At 61.1% G+C, this 14,354-nt stretch overlaps 1 protein-coding gene across 1 annotated transcript in view; it reads left to right on the top strand.

Annotated features, from left to right (window-relative positions):
- The window catches only part of SCUBE3 (signal peptide, CUB domain, EGF-like 3), a 35,594-nt gene extending 21,472 nt beyond the window's left edge, over positions 1 to 14,122 (top strand). Inside the window, exons 7-22 of the mRNA XM_010584660.1 lie at positions 4,225 to 4,341; positions 5,953 to 6,075; positions 7,951 to 8,067; positions 9,206 to 9,328; positions 9,933 to 10,049; positions 10,381 to 10,473; positions 10,559 to 10,675; positions 10,761 to 10,922; positions 11,200 to 11,403; positions 11,510 to 11,671; positions 11,970 to 12,137; positions 12,238 to 12,399; positions 12,652 to 12,849; positions 13,318 to 13,470; positions 13,661 to 13,740; positions 13,915 to 14,122. Of these exons, the coding sequence (XP_010582962.1) occupies positions 4,225 to 4,341; positions 5,953 to 6,075; positions 7,951 to 8,067; positions 9,206 to 9,328; positions 9,933 to 10,049; positions 10,381 to 10,473; positions 10,559 to 10,675; positions 10,761 to 10,922; positions 11,200 to 11,403; positions 11,510 to 11,671; positions 11,970 to 12,137; positions 12,238 to 12,399; positions 12,652 to 12,849; positions 13,318 to 13,470; positions 13,661 to 13,740; positions 13,915 to 14,064 (2,246 nt within the window). The 3' untranslated portion in view covers positions 14,065 to 14,122. The remainder of the gene's footprint in view (positions 1 to 4,224; positions 4,342 to 5,952; positions 6,076 to 7,950; positions 8,068 to 9,205; positions 9,329 to 9,932; positions 10,050 to 10,380; positions 10,474 to 10,558; positions 10,676 to 10,760; positions 10,923 to 11,199; positions 11,404 to 11,509; positions 11,672 to 11,969; positions 12,138 to 12,237; positions 12,400 to 12,651; positions 12,850 to 13,317; positions 13,471 to 13,660; positions 13,741 to 13,914) is intronic.
- Positions 14,123 to 14,354: the final 232 nt, after the last annotated feature.

Genomic DNA, 14,354 nt, shown 5'->3' with positions numbered 1-14,354 from the left:
CCGGTGGGACGCGGTCGCCTTTCCGGAGACCATGGCTGTGCAGCATCCATACAGCTCCTCTCAGGGATTGCAATCCACCCCAGCACACACTGGTTTTGCTCTGGCAAGGACGAGGACCCGACTCCCCAGACTAACGGGCTGCACTAACGCTCCTCGTAACGCGCTTCCTCCCTCTCGCATGGGGTTCCAGCCAGCCCAACACAGAGCACGAAACCAGAGGGGGTTTGGAGAGGCTGTGGGACACGGGATGCTTTGGACAGGGTGATGGAGGAGTTGATAGCACTGGACACAAACCTCAGCTTTTAGCTCTTTTGGGAGGTGGGGGGGAGAAAAAGCCAAAGGGACAATTTCCACCAGGCTGGAAAGGCAGCAGAGTCAAACCCATTGACGTGTGACACCAACCGAGCTCCTTGCTGGACACTGTTTCTAAATCACTTTTTTATAATGTTAAACAGGGGAGAGACACTTCCAGCAACACGTTATCCTTGAGACGTTTTCTAATGGTAAATATTTTTGTTCTCTCTATCTCTACAAAGGGGTCTAACCGTAGACGGTCTCTCATCTCGAGATCATAACCGGGCTCGGGGGGCTGAGCTGTCACGCTAACCGCATGCCTCACTAACCTTGTCCCCCACTGCTGCTTTTAAACCCTGCAGAGCAAGCCTGGCCTCGGGCTGCAGGCTGACTTTGCTTTTGGGGACAGAGAAAGAAACCCTCCCCTGGCTGCGCTTGCATGAGGCGGGGGCTCTCGCATTGCTTTGATCGATCCAGCCCGGTGCAGGGGGTGATAATCCGCTTTCCAGTGGCTGCGGCAATGGTTATCCACCCCCCCACCGCCGCCAAGCAAGCCCGAGAGGCTGCCGGCGGCTGCGTGATGGGGAGGGGGATGCTCGTGCCCGTCTCTGCGCTGTGCGCTCCCAAAGTTGCCCCTACCCACAGCCCACCCACTCACGGACGGTCCCCTCTGTGGGTGCGGGGACATTCAGAGTGTCCCAGAGTTTGGCCCAGGAGAGCTGCTAACCGTGCTCAGGGGCACCTAGCCCAGAGCTGCAGCAAATTGCAGAGCTGCGATGACCCTTTATTGGGCTCGGCACCTCGTCTGCTTCCCCAAGGATTCCTTTGCAACCCCCGTCGGGTCTCTAAGCCCTTCATAAAGGTAAGGCGATGCCTCTGCTCTGCCAACAAGGAAACCAAGGCAGTCTGAAGGTGCAGTGACTTGTCTGCGGTGGAGAATCTTGTTCATGGATGTGCTGGGTGCATGCAGACTCCTGGCACATCCAGGAGGAGCTGTGGGTGCACAGCTCCCCGGTGGCAGGGAGCACCAACCGCGGCTTTCGGGGGGCTCTGCAGAGCCTTTCCCACAGGGGTGGGAGAAGGGGGGAACCCCAGCTCCGTGCCATCACCGAGCTCCAGCCAACGCGGCTGTAATCCCTCCGATTACCGCGCAATTATCTCCTTAGGCTTGTGGGATCGCAATCCTGCTGCGATTGCCGCTTCCCGGCAGGTGGAGGCGAAGCCGGAGCGTGTGCGGGCAGGGTGCTGCGGGGGCATGGGCAGGGGCTCCGTCGGACCCCGGTGACGGCTGGCGCGGTGAAGGGTGTCAAGTGGGGTGAGGATTTCCACGGCACGGTGGTCAGGAAGCGAGACTGTAGCTGGGATGGAGGAGGGTGGGAAAGAGTGTGTGTGTGTGCAAGCTGCTTTGTCTTCTCCCTCCCCGAGCGATGGAGGCCCTCGCCAAAGCCCTGTGTGGTTGGGTGAGTCACGCTGGCTCGCACCAGGCTGGGAGCAGCCCCCGGGCTGCCGGCACCGCCGAACAATGCCGCTCTCCCGGGGCCCCGCTCCAGTGCCTGGCCCCAGCCACCCCACCTCGGCTGCCTCGCAGGTACCCCAGCAGCCCCCTCCAAGCTTTTTGCAAGCCTAGGACATGGTGCCCCTCTTTACAAAAGGGTTTTCAGTGGTGTCCCAGCCATGCCGGCTCAGCTCCCACCCCATGCACGCCCCAGGCAGCGGCCGCATCCTGCAGGGGATGGCGGGTGAGGCTTGCTTTACGTCTCAGCCGAAATTCCTGAAGGTGCAAAGGGGCCGGGAGGGGAGATGGGTGCTTCAGCGCTGCAGGAGGCTGTGAGCATGGTGAAGCATGCCCAGAGCACTGTGCTCCCCAGAGAGCCCTGTCCTCCCCGGTGCAGCCGCTTCTCCGGCTCCCCGATCCCGCCAAAAGCAGTGCCCGCGCCGAGCCCATCGTCTCATCTCGGCGGCAACCCTGTTAAATCAATCCTCCCTGGGCTGCTTCTGCATCAGCTGCTGAAACAAAGGCTGGCATTAAATAATTCATCGGGCTTCCAGAAAGTTTCCCTTCCCTTTGGCATGGTGTCACCCACACCATGCTCTTCGCCCCGGTGTCACCGGGAAGCCGGGGGGACGGTCCCGGCGTGGCCAGGCTGCATGTGGCACGAGGACCTGGCTGGAGGAATAATATCTTCAGAAATCCCTCCCTTGCCATTAGGTTTTGTAATTGTGCTGGCTATTAATTTCATAAAATGGTCCCTTTTGTTCTCTTATTATGGGACATCATAAAAATAGCAGCGGCAAGACGAGCACAGAGCGATCCCAGCTCCCTCGCCCTGCAGCAAATGGTTGGATGGTTCAGTCATTCCCACCCCATGCGGCGCTCGCAAAGAGTGGGAGAACCTGGGATTTGCTCTTTCCAAGGAATTTCTTCAAGGCATTTTCATCTTGGGTTCCTTGAAGCCCAAATGCCTCATTTATCCAAGCAACCATCCTTTTGAAAGGAATATTTTATTATCCTTTGTGAACAACTTAATGCACTTCAAACCATTGTTCTGGTGGTTAGGACTGAAATTGAGGATTGATCTCACAGGGAAGCTGTCAAGCTGAAAATGCTCCATTTAAATTAGTGTCCCTTCTAGTCCTACCAGCAACAGCTGACTTTGATAATACTGAAATAATTAGCTTTTTTTTTTTTAAATTGGTCTTTTTTTTCCACTGATGCTGCCTGCCTCTGTGTGTGTGTGTTCTAATTATACAAAGCGTCTCCCAAATTAGCCTGCGACACTGGACCGGCCAGCGTGCCCGAATGGCGGGTGACGGTTAGGGACCAGCAGTGCGGGGGGTCACTGGTGGCTTTGTAGCCCAGTGGCTGTGGTGGCAGCAAGGGGGACAGGCCCCCCCCCCCGCTGCCATCTCGCCAGGGGACTGGGGCTGCGCACCTGCATCCCTGGGGAGCCGCAGCCTGGGCACCCCCAGCGAGACCCGGCTCTGGGTGTGTTTTGCACAGCAAGTGCTGTGACTTTGTCACTTAGAAATTCAATTCCTCCTCATTGGAACTGCCAAAGCTAGACTCCACCAGACCCTGTTTTTGGGGGACACGCAGCCCCAATGCCAGCGTGGGGGCTGAGCATGGCGGGATTAATCCCATGGAGCCGCTTTTCCCTCCGTCAGCTGAAAAGCCGATGCGTTTCGGGAGCGTAGAGCCTCTGTTGAACCACCTCCGCTTTTCCCAGCGCCCTGAGTGTTGGCTGTTTCGCAACAGGCAGCAGCTCTGCCTGCACGTCCCTGCCTGTGTCCCTGACCCCGTCCTCTCTGGGATGACTGGGTGCTACTCTGCTGCCTGCCTGCAATTAATAAAGCATCCTCTAACGAGGGGACAGGGCTGTCCCCACTCCCCTCTCTGCCTTAAATGCAGATACCCAGTATATAAGAGCAGGTTGTTGGAAGGTGGGAGGGTTGCGCAGGGGTTTGGATGGGGAACCAGGAAATCTGGGGGCTTTTTCCTCCCTTAGCGTTGCCTGCAATGTGGGATGAATCACAGGAGCCCTTATTTCACCACCGAAATCCCTGGGAAGCAGCACCCGGATGCGATGGGAAGGCAACAAGCGCTGGGTCATCTGCAGAGGCAGAAGATGCTGCGGGATCACCAAGCATTAATGCCTTACCCTCCCCGGCCCTCGCGCTCTGTATCCGGGATGTTTATTAATTTGGGGGGCTCTGTGACCTTGTTAACGGCTGTGTGAAAAGCCAAGGGCGGTTTTGGTGGGCTCTGCAGGGAGGTTTGCACCTGCTGCCTCTCCCAGGCTGTGGTGTGGGGACAACTGGGTGGCATGGGGATGTTTGGGTGGCATGGGGACATCTGGGTGGCATGACTCCCCCCCCCGACTTTTAAACACCGGTCCATCACCCCGGCCACTCTCTCCCCTCTCCGTGCAGAGACGTGTGCTGTGAACAACGGGGGCTGCGACAGCAAGTGTCACGACGCGGCCACGGGTGTGCACTGCAGCTGCCCCATGGGCTTCATGCTCCAGCCCGACAGGAAGACGTGCAAAGGTAAGTGAGTGCGAGCGGGGCCGGGGTGTTCACCCGTGGGTGCCTCAGACCCCTCCTCGTGTCTTCGGTGCCCTTAGAAAAGGTGCAGTTTTAGCTCGGCTCGACGTTGGCCACAGCCTTGGCTTGCTTGGTGTTTGCATCCGTGGGATGGGGACGGGGATCACCCCCAGGCGCGAGAACTCAGCCGCCTTGCTGAAGGCACCACGGTCGGCCCCGCTCCCCCGGGAAGCCTATGGGGAGGAGGAAAGGGGAGTCAGGTCAAGTCAGAGGTGATGGCGTGGTACTTGTGGGGCTGGAGGGTCCCATCCCACCTTGCTCCACCCCGCTGCCTCAGTTTCCCCATGGGTAAGGTCTGGGCGTGCAGGAAATCCATACCCACTCTGGGAATTTGAGATGCGTAAGTCTCTCTGCAGTCACTGTCCGGACGGGTCCAAGCACCGTGTCCCGCTTCGGGGAGGACACCACGGGATGCCACGTGCCTCTGCACGCACCCACCGACATCCCCATCTACCTGCCTCTGCAAGGGGGAACAGTCCAGACTGGTTACCCCAGCCACCCAAACCTGACACCCCCCCGGGCAAGGGGACGCCGCGACCCCGGGGCTGGCCGATGCCTGCGTTGTGTCTTTTGGCAGCTCTGGGAACTTGACCCCGGTTGAAATGCAAGCCTGTCCCACTGCCGGCTGCCTGTCTACCTGCTGACTGCTTCCAGAAACCCCTTGCCCCCTGTTATTTTATCAGAACATACCCCCTCCCTTCTCCAGTTCTGCAGTTTCCAGGAACGTGCAATAACCCAGAGCCACGTCCCCTGTGTCTGGGGGTTTTATTACGGCTGCGGGCTGGTTTACAGCTCGGTCCTTTGCAGTCATAAAAAGAAAGCCCCAGCCCCAGAGAGGCAGAGCTGCCGCCCTGGCGCTGGCAGCTGGGGGATGGAGGGACGGGGAAGGCGGCTGCCTCTTCCTGGTCTCCTTCCATTTTACAGGTCATTTCCTAGCAGTAAATTTTGTGATTAGTGGAAAAAGGAAAAAAACCCAACCAAATAACCAAGTCCCGGCCTCTTTCCAAGTTGTTGGGGCTCTTTGCAGTAATTGTCATTTTTAGCTTTGTTTATGGCAGGAAGGAGATGGCAAGCAGAGAGGTGAGGGTTGAAAAGTATTTATTTTGTCAAGCGGCTGTTTTTGAAGGAGGGAGTGTCCCCTCCCGGTTTGCTCTTTCGTCCTGCTGCTCCTGGTCCCCAAAAGTAGCCCCCAGCCCAAACCTGTGACTCTGCATACTCTGGTCTGGTGCTTTCCCCAAGCTGCGAGGCTCTTTCAGAGACCCTGGCCCCTGGCTCTGCTCTGGGGGATGCTGAGACCTGCAGAAATTAAGCCTTTTGCACAACTTCCAAGAGGACCTGAGCCCAGGAGCCCTGGCCTTCCCCAGTGTCATGCATCAGCTCCCCAAATACACCCAGATAAAACCAGCAGCCACATTCCTCCGGTGACCATCAGAGCCCAAAGCGTTTCCTCTGTTTGCTGGCTCTTGGTGGGGATGGGGTCCGGAGGGGAGCACCCCGCTCTCCCAGCCGAGCAGCCCAGCCGGGGTACGATGCCATGTCCCCTGTCCCCACCAGACATCGACGAGTGCCGGCTCAACAACGGCGGCTGCGACCACATCTGCAGGAACACGGTGGGCAGCTTTGAGTGCAGCTGCAAGAAGGGCTACAAACTGCTCATCAACGAGAGGAACTGCCAAGGTAAGGGGCAGCGAGACCCTGGCACCCTGCCCTGCCTGGGGACATCACCTCTCCCTGCCCTCCGGCGTTTCTCAGCCCTCCCACAGCTGCTGCTGGAGGAGCGCTGGCCCGGTTATTCATTCCTTTTTGCTTTCCTCTGCACCGCATACATCCTTCGGGGGATTAGTGTTGGATTTGGGTTCTGGTCTGAGGCTTAGCCCTTTGATCTGCAGAGCTGGGCTGCCATCCCAGCCCTGCTCCCGAGTTGGGGATTTCTGGTCTCTTCTCGCGGCAGAATTAAAGCCAGCAATTAGGCAGATGCCAGGTGAAATCCTCTGGCCTTACTCAGGGCTGGGATGATGGTCATGATGTTCCCGGCAGCCCCATGAGCTGGGATGCAGCTCTGTCCAGGCACAGGGAGCGTCCCCGCCGGCAGCCCTGGCAGTGAGCACACCCTGAGCCCAGAGCTGTCGGCTCTGCTCTGGAGCACCCGTGGCAGGGGACCAGGGGCCCCACCAGCACCCCATGAGTCCTGGGAGGACATCCTGAGCTCAGCACCCAGCCTGGCATTTCTGGGCTGCTCCCAAGCTTCTCCACTTTATTGCGCAAAGTTTTTGCTAGCAATCCTGCAGCAGCACAACTGTAGCTCCCTGCTAAAGCGCACACACTGATGCACTGGCTGCTTGCTTCCCTCTTGAGAGGCCACTGTTTTCTTGGGCTGGATAACGGGAAGAGCAGCAGGACATGTCCTGCCTTGCCTCTTCCGCCGCTGCCAGCCACCCTGTGGCAGGGGCTGGATCGTGCCCTGCTCGGGGATGCACCATTTTTTGCATCGAGGCAGAGCAAGGATTTCAGTGGCTTTTGTAAAAGCGTTCCTCCTTTCCCCATCTGTTGGAGGGCAGGAGGGGAGCGGGAAGATGCATCCAGCTTGCTCCGGAGGGAGCTGGCTGCTCTGCGCTGCTTTTCCCACCTTTTTTCTCCCTGTCCCGAAGTCTTCCTGCACACCCCACCTAAACCCAGCAGGTTTAAAGGACCTGGAAGGTCACTGGGCCATCCCCGGGGGGAGCACGGGGCTCTGCCCCCCCAGCCTGCGGCCAAGGCCGACACGGTGGGTGTGTGTGAGCCCAAGTGTTGCCTCCCAAAAGCGCGCGGCCGGGGAAGGAGGGGGCTGGTGCGCTTCGGGGCTGCGACCGCTTTCATCTCCGTCCAGGTTCCACGCTCTTGGGAGTTTGACGCGAGCACGGCAATTAACTTAATGAAGCCAATGAAATGATGCTCAAACCCGCCAGGGTGGGTTCATCCACCCAGCCAGGGCCTCCCTGCCCTGGCGAGGTGCCCCGCGGGGCCGAGCAGACATCGCTGGCACCATCCCCAGGGCAGGATCTGCCCACGCAGCATCTCTCCCTGGCACGGGGCAGTGCCCTGGCTGGGCCACAGCCAGTGGCTCTCACAGCCACCCCGTGCCCAGGGCACAGTGCTGGCCCTGTTTGGCCCGTTTGAGGTGCAGAGGGGCTGCAGGAGCTTAGGGCAGGGGGAGATGCTGGGACAGTGGGCTGCTGCTTCCATGTAGCAGCAGCTGGAGTGGGCAAAGAGGGAGCTCGGAGGCAGGCAGGATGGGAGCACAATGTTCCGGAGCATCCCGGTGCTGGATCCCCAGAGCAATCTGGTGCTGGGTCCCCAGAGCATCCCAGTGCTGTGTCCCAGAGCATCCCAGTGCAGGGTCCCTGGAGCATCCCAGTGCTGGATCCCTGAAGCATCCTGTGCTGGATCCCTGGAGCATCCCAGTGCAGCCCCCAGCTTGCTGGAGCAGGTGGAGCAGGAAGGGGACAGCCCTTGTGCCGGGGGCTGCCCCTCTGCCCCACCAGCCCTCACCTTCCCCCCTTGCCTTTCCTCCAGATATCGACGAGTGCTCCTTCGACCGGACCTGTGACCACCTCTGCATCAACACCCCCGGTAGCTTCCAGTGCCTCTGCAACAAGGGCTACACGCTCTACGGGCTCACCCACTGCGGAGGTAGGGCCGGCTGGATGCTGGCAGGAGGAGCCCATCACCCCACCGGGTTTGGGTCCCATGGGGCACCCAGGGATGGGGCAGCCCCACGGCACGGTTGCTGTGGGACCCTTGGGGATACCGCTCACCCGGTGGGTTCCCCATGTACCCCGAGCTGGGGCCAGGCAGGGAGGGGGCTCGCAGCCAGACGCTGGTGTCTGCAACTTCAAACGGAGCGACAGGAACAATTTGCGACTTGTCTGCAGCGGGAGAGAGGGAGAAATCCCCGGCGTTTTTGGCAGGGAGCTGGGACGGGGTGGGAAGGGAAACATCAAAAGGGTTTGATTTAAGTTTCACAAGGCAGATAGCTCCCAAGGGCGGGGGCGTGCAGCGCCCCGGGAAGCGGGGAGGCAGATGAAACACGCTTTAGGGAGGGTTGCTGGAGCGTGTCGCGGCAGCGGTGCCGTCGGCCCAGGGAGACGGTGGCACGAGGCCGGGTGCTCCGGCGCTGCCTGGCCGGCGAGGGTGGGCGACCCTCCTCCTGCTCCCGAAACGCCCAGCCGGCGTGAGCCAGCACGGCCCCAGGGATGCTCTCGGTGTGACCCCGCGGCGGAGGGATTGCTGGCTCCCACCGGTGCTCCCGAGAAGGGGGAGCCGGGCAGGGACGGGTGTTTGGGGGGCAGCTCCATTGCTGGCCGCTCCCCATCTCCACCCCTGCTTCATGCCAGACCTGGAAGATTTGACCCCCAGTTTCGGGCTGGGGCGGAGGGTCCCCGCTGTGGAGAGAGGGGCCGGAGCTGCTGAGCAGCTGCCTTTTGAATTCGGCTGCTAAGTGCTTCCATGTCGGCTCCGTCTGCCGCCCCCCACAGCTCCCCAGCCCGCCGTGGGGCCGGGGCCGGGCTCAGCCTGGGTGGGCTGCACCCGTCACCACCCGGCCCTTGGGGACACCGAGAGTCGGGGTTTCCCTTGTCCCCGTGGCTGCAGGGAGGAGGCACGGCTGAAGTGCCCTGGGGTGTACGTCCCCCATCTCCAGCTGGGCATGGGTCATGCAATTTATCCATCCAAAATCACAGCCCTGAGACAATGCAGCGATTCGGTGTCGGAGCCCTGGGGGGGAGGTCCGGCTGCCCCTCGCCCACCTCCTCTCCCTTCTTCCCCGCAGACATCGACGAATGCAGCATCAACCGAGGGGGCTGCAAATTCGGCTGCATCAACACGCCCGGCAGCTACCAGTGTACCTGTCCCGCCGGCTGCAAGCTGCACTGGAACAAAAAGGACTGTATAGGTATGTCGGGGCAGGACACACGATGGCTGGGGATGCTCCTGATGCCCCGTGGCCCCTCCGGCACTTGGGGCTGTTGGGATTAAGGGCAGGGCAGGGGGAGCACAGAGGTTTTGGGGCATCCCAGTGCAGCGATGCTCCAGGGTGGGCTGCTTTTGGCTGGGGCCCCATGTCCATCCCGCATGGGTCTGGATGAGAAGTGTTGTAAGTTGTTGCCCTGCTCCCTCTGCCCTTGGTCATCTCGTTGCTTTTTCAACTATACTTGGGGCTGGCCGTGAGCTTTTGCACCAGCAAATGTCCCTAAAGGGGCTGGGGGCTGTTTTCTTGGCTCTGGCTATGCCCTAGTACTTGACTGCCTCCCCTTCGCTGAGGACAGGCTACCCCCCCCCCCAAAAAATTGAAATCCCAGCAGTCACATCTCACATCCAAAGAGGAGCTGAAGGGTTGGGATGCTCATCTGGGGTCCCTGTGCCGTGCTCTGGCACCATCTCCTCTCCGGTGAATCCCCCTGTGACCTGAGAGCGTGCGGGGGTCCCTCGCGGGGCCCTGGGCTGTGCCAGCCACGGGCATCCCCGCTTGTCATCACCAGCCGGCGCGTGTCCCTCAGAGCTGGTGAAATGCCTGCCAGGTTCGGTGCCGCCGCGGGCCACCCTCACCTGCAACAAGACGGGCAAGAAGGACAGCTGTGCCCTCACCTGCGCTTCCAAGGCCCACTTTCTGCCAGGTATCGGCGCCGGTGCCACCACCGGCACAGGCAGGGGGGGTCCCCATTTCCCTGCATGACCCAAACTGGAGGGGGAGAGGAGCGGCTGCACAGCCAGGGTGCAGAGCACCCAAGTAGTAGCCGGGGTGAGGGAGGGAGGTGGCTGCTCGGGAGGGCTCATCGTTGGGTGTAGATCTGTGGGATGGGTCCCTGGTGCAGGATACCCATGGTGGGATGCTGGGCATCGTCCCCCCACGGCGCAGCCGTGCCTCCCTGCATCACCCTGGCAGAGCATCATGGGGACCGGGCAGCCGCTCCAGCATCCCCCGACCCCCGTTCCTCCTTCCCGCAGAATCCGACAGCAGCTACACGGTGAGCTGTGGGACCCCCGTCCTGCGGCAGGGCGGCCAGCAGAGACCCACCAACGGCAGCCAGCAGTGCCTCGGTAAGGGGGCTCCCAGGTTGCCCATGGCCACCACTAGCCAGGCTGCCTCACGCCGGGGTTGTTGAGCACCCGCCTATTCTTTTAGAGACTGTCGCTGCGCCAATCAAGCAAAAGGCTTCCTTCAAGATCAAGGATGCCAAGTGCCACCTGCACCCGCGGGCCAAGGGCAAGCAGGATGAGGCCGGGAAGGCTGGGGCGCAAGGTGAGGTCTGATGGCAGGGGGGTGGCGGGGATGCCCGTCCCCCCAGGAGGGATGAGGTGCTGACTACATGTCCCCCCAGGTGCAGGCAGTTCGGCACCTTGCTCCGACTGCCAGGTCGCCTTCGTCAACCTCAAGTGCGACTCGTCCAAGAAGGGGAAAGGCCGCCGGGCTCGCAACTCCTCCAACAAGGAGGTGACGCGCATCACACTGGAGTTCGAGGCAGAGATCAAGCCGGAGGAGATCACAGGTGGGCACGGCACTGGCTTGGCCCGTCTCGGGTGCAGGCAGGGGTGGTGGGACCAGGGGGATGGCCGACGGTGGGACCAGGGGGACGGTGCCATCCCCATGCAGCAAGGAGAGCCGAACCAGTCCTCACCCCGCACTGGATTGGGATGTGTTGGGCAGCTCTTGCAACTGAGCATGTGGGAGGTGGTTTTAATCCTGCTGGGTTTCCCTCTCCATCCCTCCTTTCTCACTGCATCCCTTTTTCCCCCTGCACCCCCATTCCCCCCCCACACCCCCAGCCAGCTGCAACCTGCACTGCCTGCGACAGAGAGTGGAGAAAAAGCTGAAGTCGGCCATCAAAGCCCTGAAGAAATCCATCAACCAGGAGCGGTTCCTGCTCCGCTTTGCGGGGATGGAGTACGAGGTGGCAAGGAAGCTGAGCGTGGCCCCGGAGCGGCAGGAGAGCTGCGGGCCGGGCCAGCAGCGCCTGGGTGGCAAGTGTGGTAAGGAGCATCGTGGGGTGCCCGGGGCGGGGGAACCGTCCGCGTCCCCCCCGGCAGTGACAACCTCCCACCCACCGCATCACTGACGTCCCCCCCCGGCTCTCAGTTAGCTGCTCGCAGGGAACGTATTACCACGGCCAGACGGAGCAGTGCGTCCCCTGCCCCCCCGGCACCTACCAGGAGAAGGAAGGGCAGCTCTCCTGTGACCTGTGTCCCCGCGGTGATGCTTTCGGACCGGTGGGAGCCACCAACATCACCGGCTGCACGGGTAAGGGGGGGGCACGGAGAGGGGCTAGGAGGCACGCTCGGGGGATGTCCAGGGCTGCAACCTCAACCATCAGCTGTCAGCCCGCATCCAGAAGAGGGGAAAACCCTGAGCATCCCCAGGACCCCCAGAAGTTGCTATTTTGGGCATTTATCAGTTAGAGGGGCACCGCGGGAAGGGCAACGCTTGCTCTGGATATATTGATGCTACCAAGGCTGGGGAGAGAGAGGAGCCAGGGCCATGGGGTGGGCGAGCTCTGGGCATGCGGGATGCCAGAACTGAGCGATGCCTGTGCCCGCAGGTCAGTGTCCCCCCGGCCAGCACTCAGCCGATGGCTTCAAGCCCTGCCAACCGTGTCCCCGTGGATCCTACCAGCCCGAGGTGGGTCGGGCACTCTGCTTCCCCTGCGGCGGGGGACTGACCACCCGCCACGAGGGAGCCCTCTCCTTCCAGGACTGTGACACCAAAGGTAGGTCAGAGCCGGTCCCTGGGGATGGGGGCACCCAGTGGGGCCGTGTTGGTGGCTGACGCAGCCCCCTTTGCTCTCTGACCATCCATCCTCCCCCCAGTCCAGTGCTCCCCTGGGCACTACTACAACACGAGCGTCCACCGCTGCATCCGCTGCGCCGTGGGCACCTACCAGCCCGATTTTCGGCAGAATTACTGCATCGCCTGTCCTGGCAACACCACCACCGACTTTGACGGCTCTACCTCTGTGTCCCAGTGCAAAAGTAGGCGAGCTGGGGTGCAGTGGAGGGGGGGACAGGCATGGCGTGAATTGGGGTCTTTCCTCAAAAGTATCTAAAAGTCTCTTAAAATAAAGTTTTGGGTCATTTCTGTGCTTTATGCATGCAGGCAGGCATGGGGGGGCATGCACGGAGCAGTGCTAATAGAGCGCTCCCCCCCCTTGCCCAGTAAACCTCCCCCTGTCCCAGTGCCCGTGCCACTGGTTCCCAGTTGAACTGCCTCTCCATGCCTTGCAGACCGGCAATGCGGGGGGGAGCTGGGCGAGTACACGGGCTACATCGAGTCCCCCAACTACCCGGGGAATTACCCCGCCAACGTCGAGTGTACCTGGAACATCAACCCGCCGCCCAAGCGCAAGATCCTCATCGTGGTGCCGGAGATCTTCCTCCCCTCTGAGGACGAGTGCGGCGACGTCTTGGTCATGCGGAAAAACTGTAGGTAACCGAGCGTGCTGCGGAGCTCATGGGAGAAGCTGGGGGAGGAAAAGGCTGGGGTTTGGCAGAGCTGCCCTGTGCAAAGGGAGGAGGCTGCGTCCCCGCGTGGCAGGAGGGGATTTTTGGGAATTGGGTGAGCGGGGGGATTGGCATCGCCCTGCTGCCCTGGTGTCTTGCTGGATCAGGGGGACGTGCATGGGCTAAGCATGGGCTGGGTTGCACACCCAGGTCTCAGCACTCCTTTTTGGGGGTAAAAAAAGCCCCATTTGGAGCTTTCCAGAGCAAGGAAGGAATGACAACATCCCTGGTATGTAACATGAGGGTTGGGGGGGGACTCGGCCTTGTTGAACACGGACAACCCCCATCCCTGGTGCCCCTCTTTGCCCTGAGCATTTAAGCACAGTAAGGCTGGGGGTAGCTCTGCTGATGGGCATCCAGCATCACATATCCCCTCGCCATTCCCCACAGCCTCCCCGTCTTCCATCACCACCTACGAGACATGCCAGACCTACGAGAGGCCCATCGCCTTTACTGCCCGGTCTCGGAAACTGTGGATCAACTTCAAAACCAGCGAAGCCAACAGCGCCCGGGGCTTCCAGATTCCCTACGTCACCTACGACGGTGAGCACAGGGCACAGGCAGATGCCATCCCGGTGTGCCGGTGCCTCCCCGACCAGCGCAGTACCCGGGTCACCCCCAATTCACACCTCCCATGTATTTGGGGGGGGAGCAGACTCAGGGATGGGGACCAGAGGTTTGGGGACAAGTGACAGCTCATGCCCTGACTGTGTTTTTCGGCTGGGTGTTGCAGAGGACTATGAGCAGCTGGTGGAGGACATCGTTCGGGACGGCAGGCTCTACGCCTCCGAAAACCACCAGGAGATCCTCAAGGTGAGCGTGTCCCCACCCAGTCCTCGCTGCCCCGGGGGATGCTGGCATGCAGGAGCATCCTTCCCTTCGGATGTGCCCCCGTGCCCTCCCTGCGCTCGTGGCTTCGGTTTGGAGCCGCCACGGGGGAGCACAGGGTGAGATGGTGACCCTCCCTCCGGCTTGGCTCCCCCGCAGGACAAGAAGCTTATCAAAGCTTTCTTCGACGTGCTGGCGCACCCCCAGAACTACTTCAAGTACACGGAGAAACACAAGGAGATGCTACCCCGCTCCTTCATCAAGCTCCTCCGCTCCAAAGTCTCCAGCTTCCTCCGGCCTTACAAATAGCCCCCCGCACCCCCGCTGCCCCCAGGCCACCCCGCAGCCAAGGAAACCCTCTTCTCCCTTCCTTCTCCTCTCCGATTTTCTCCTTCCTCCGTTCGGCTCCGGCAGGACTGCCACCTCTCGCCCCGCAGACGTCCCCCCACGATTTCTCCGCCGCTCCCCACAGAGCCGTGCCCCCGGCCGGAGGGGGATGCTCTGGTCTCATCCAGCTGCCGGCGAAGCCGCTCCTCTCTTCCGAAGCAGCTTCTTCGTTTTAGGAAACAGAAGCACCGGTCCTTTCGCCATCCTCTGTC

Source organism: Haliaeetus leucocephalus, unplaced genomic scaffold (genome assembly GCF_000737465.1).
Source record: "Haliaeetus leucocephalus isolate CR32 unplaced genomic scaffold, Haliaeetus_leucocephalus-4.0 Scaffold1000, whole genome shotgun sequence".
NCBI classification, from domain to species: domain Eukaryota; kingdom Metazoa; phylum Chordata; class Aves; order Accipitriformes; family Accipitridae; genus Haliaeetus; species Haliaeetus leucocephalus.
The sequence above is the reverse complement of the archived record's forward strand: the minus strand, read 5'-3'. Positions and strand labels throughout refer to the sequence as shown.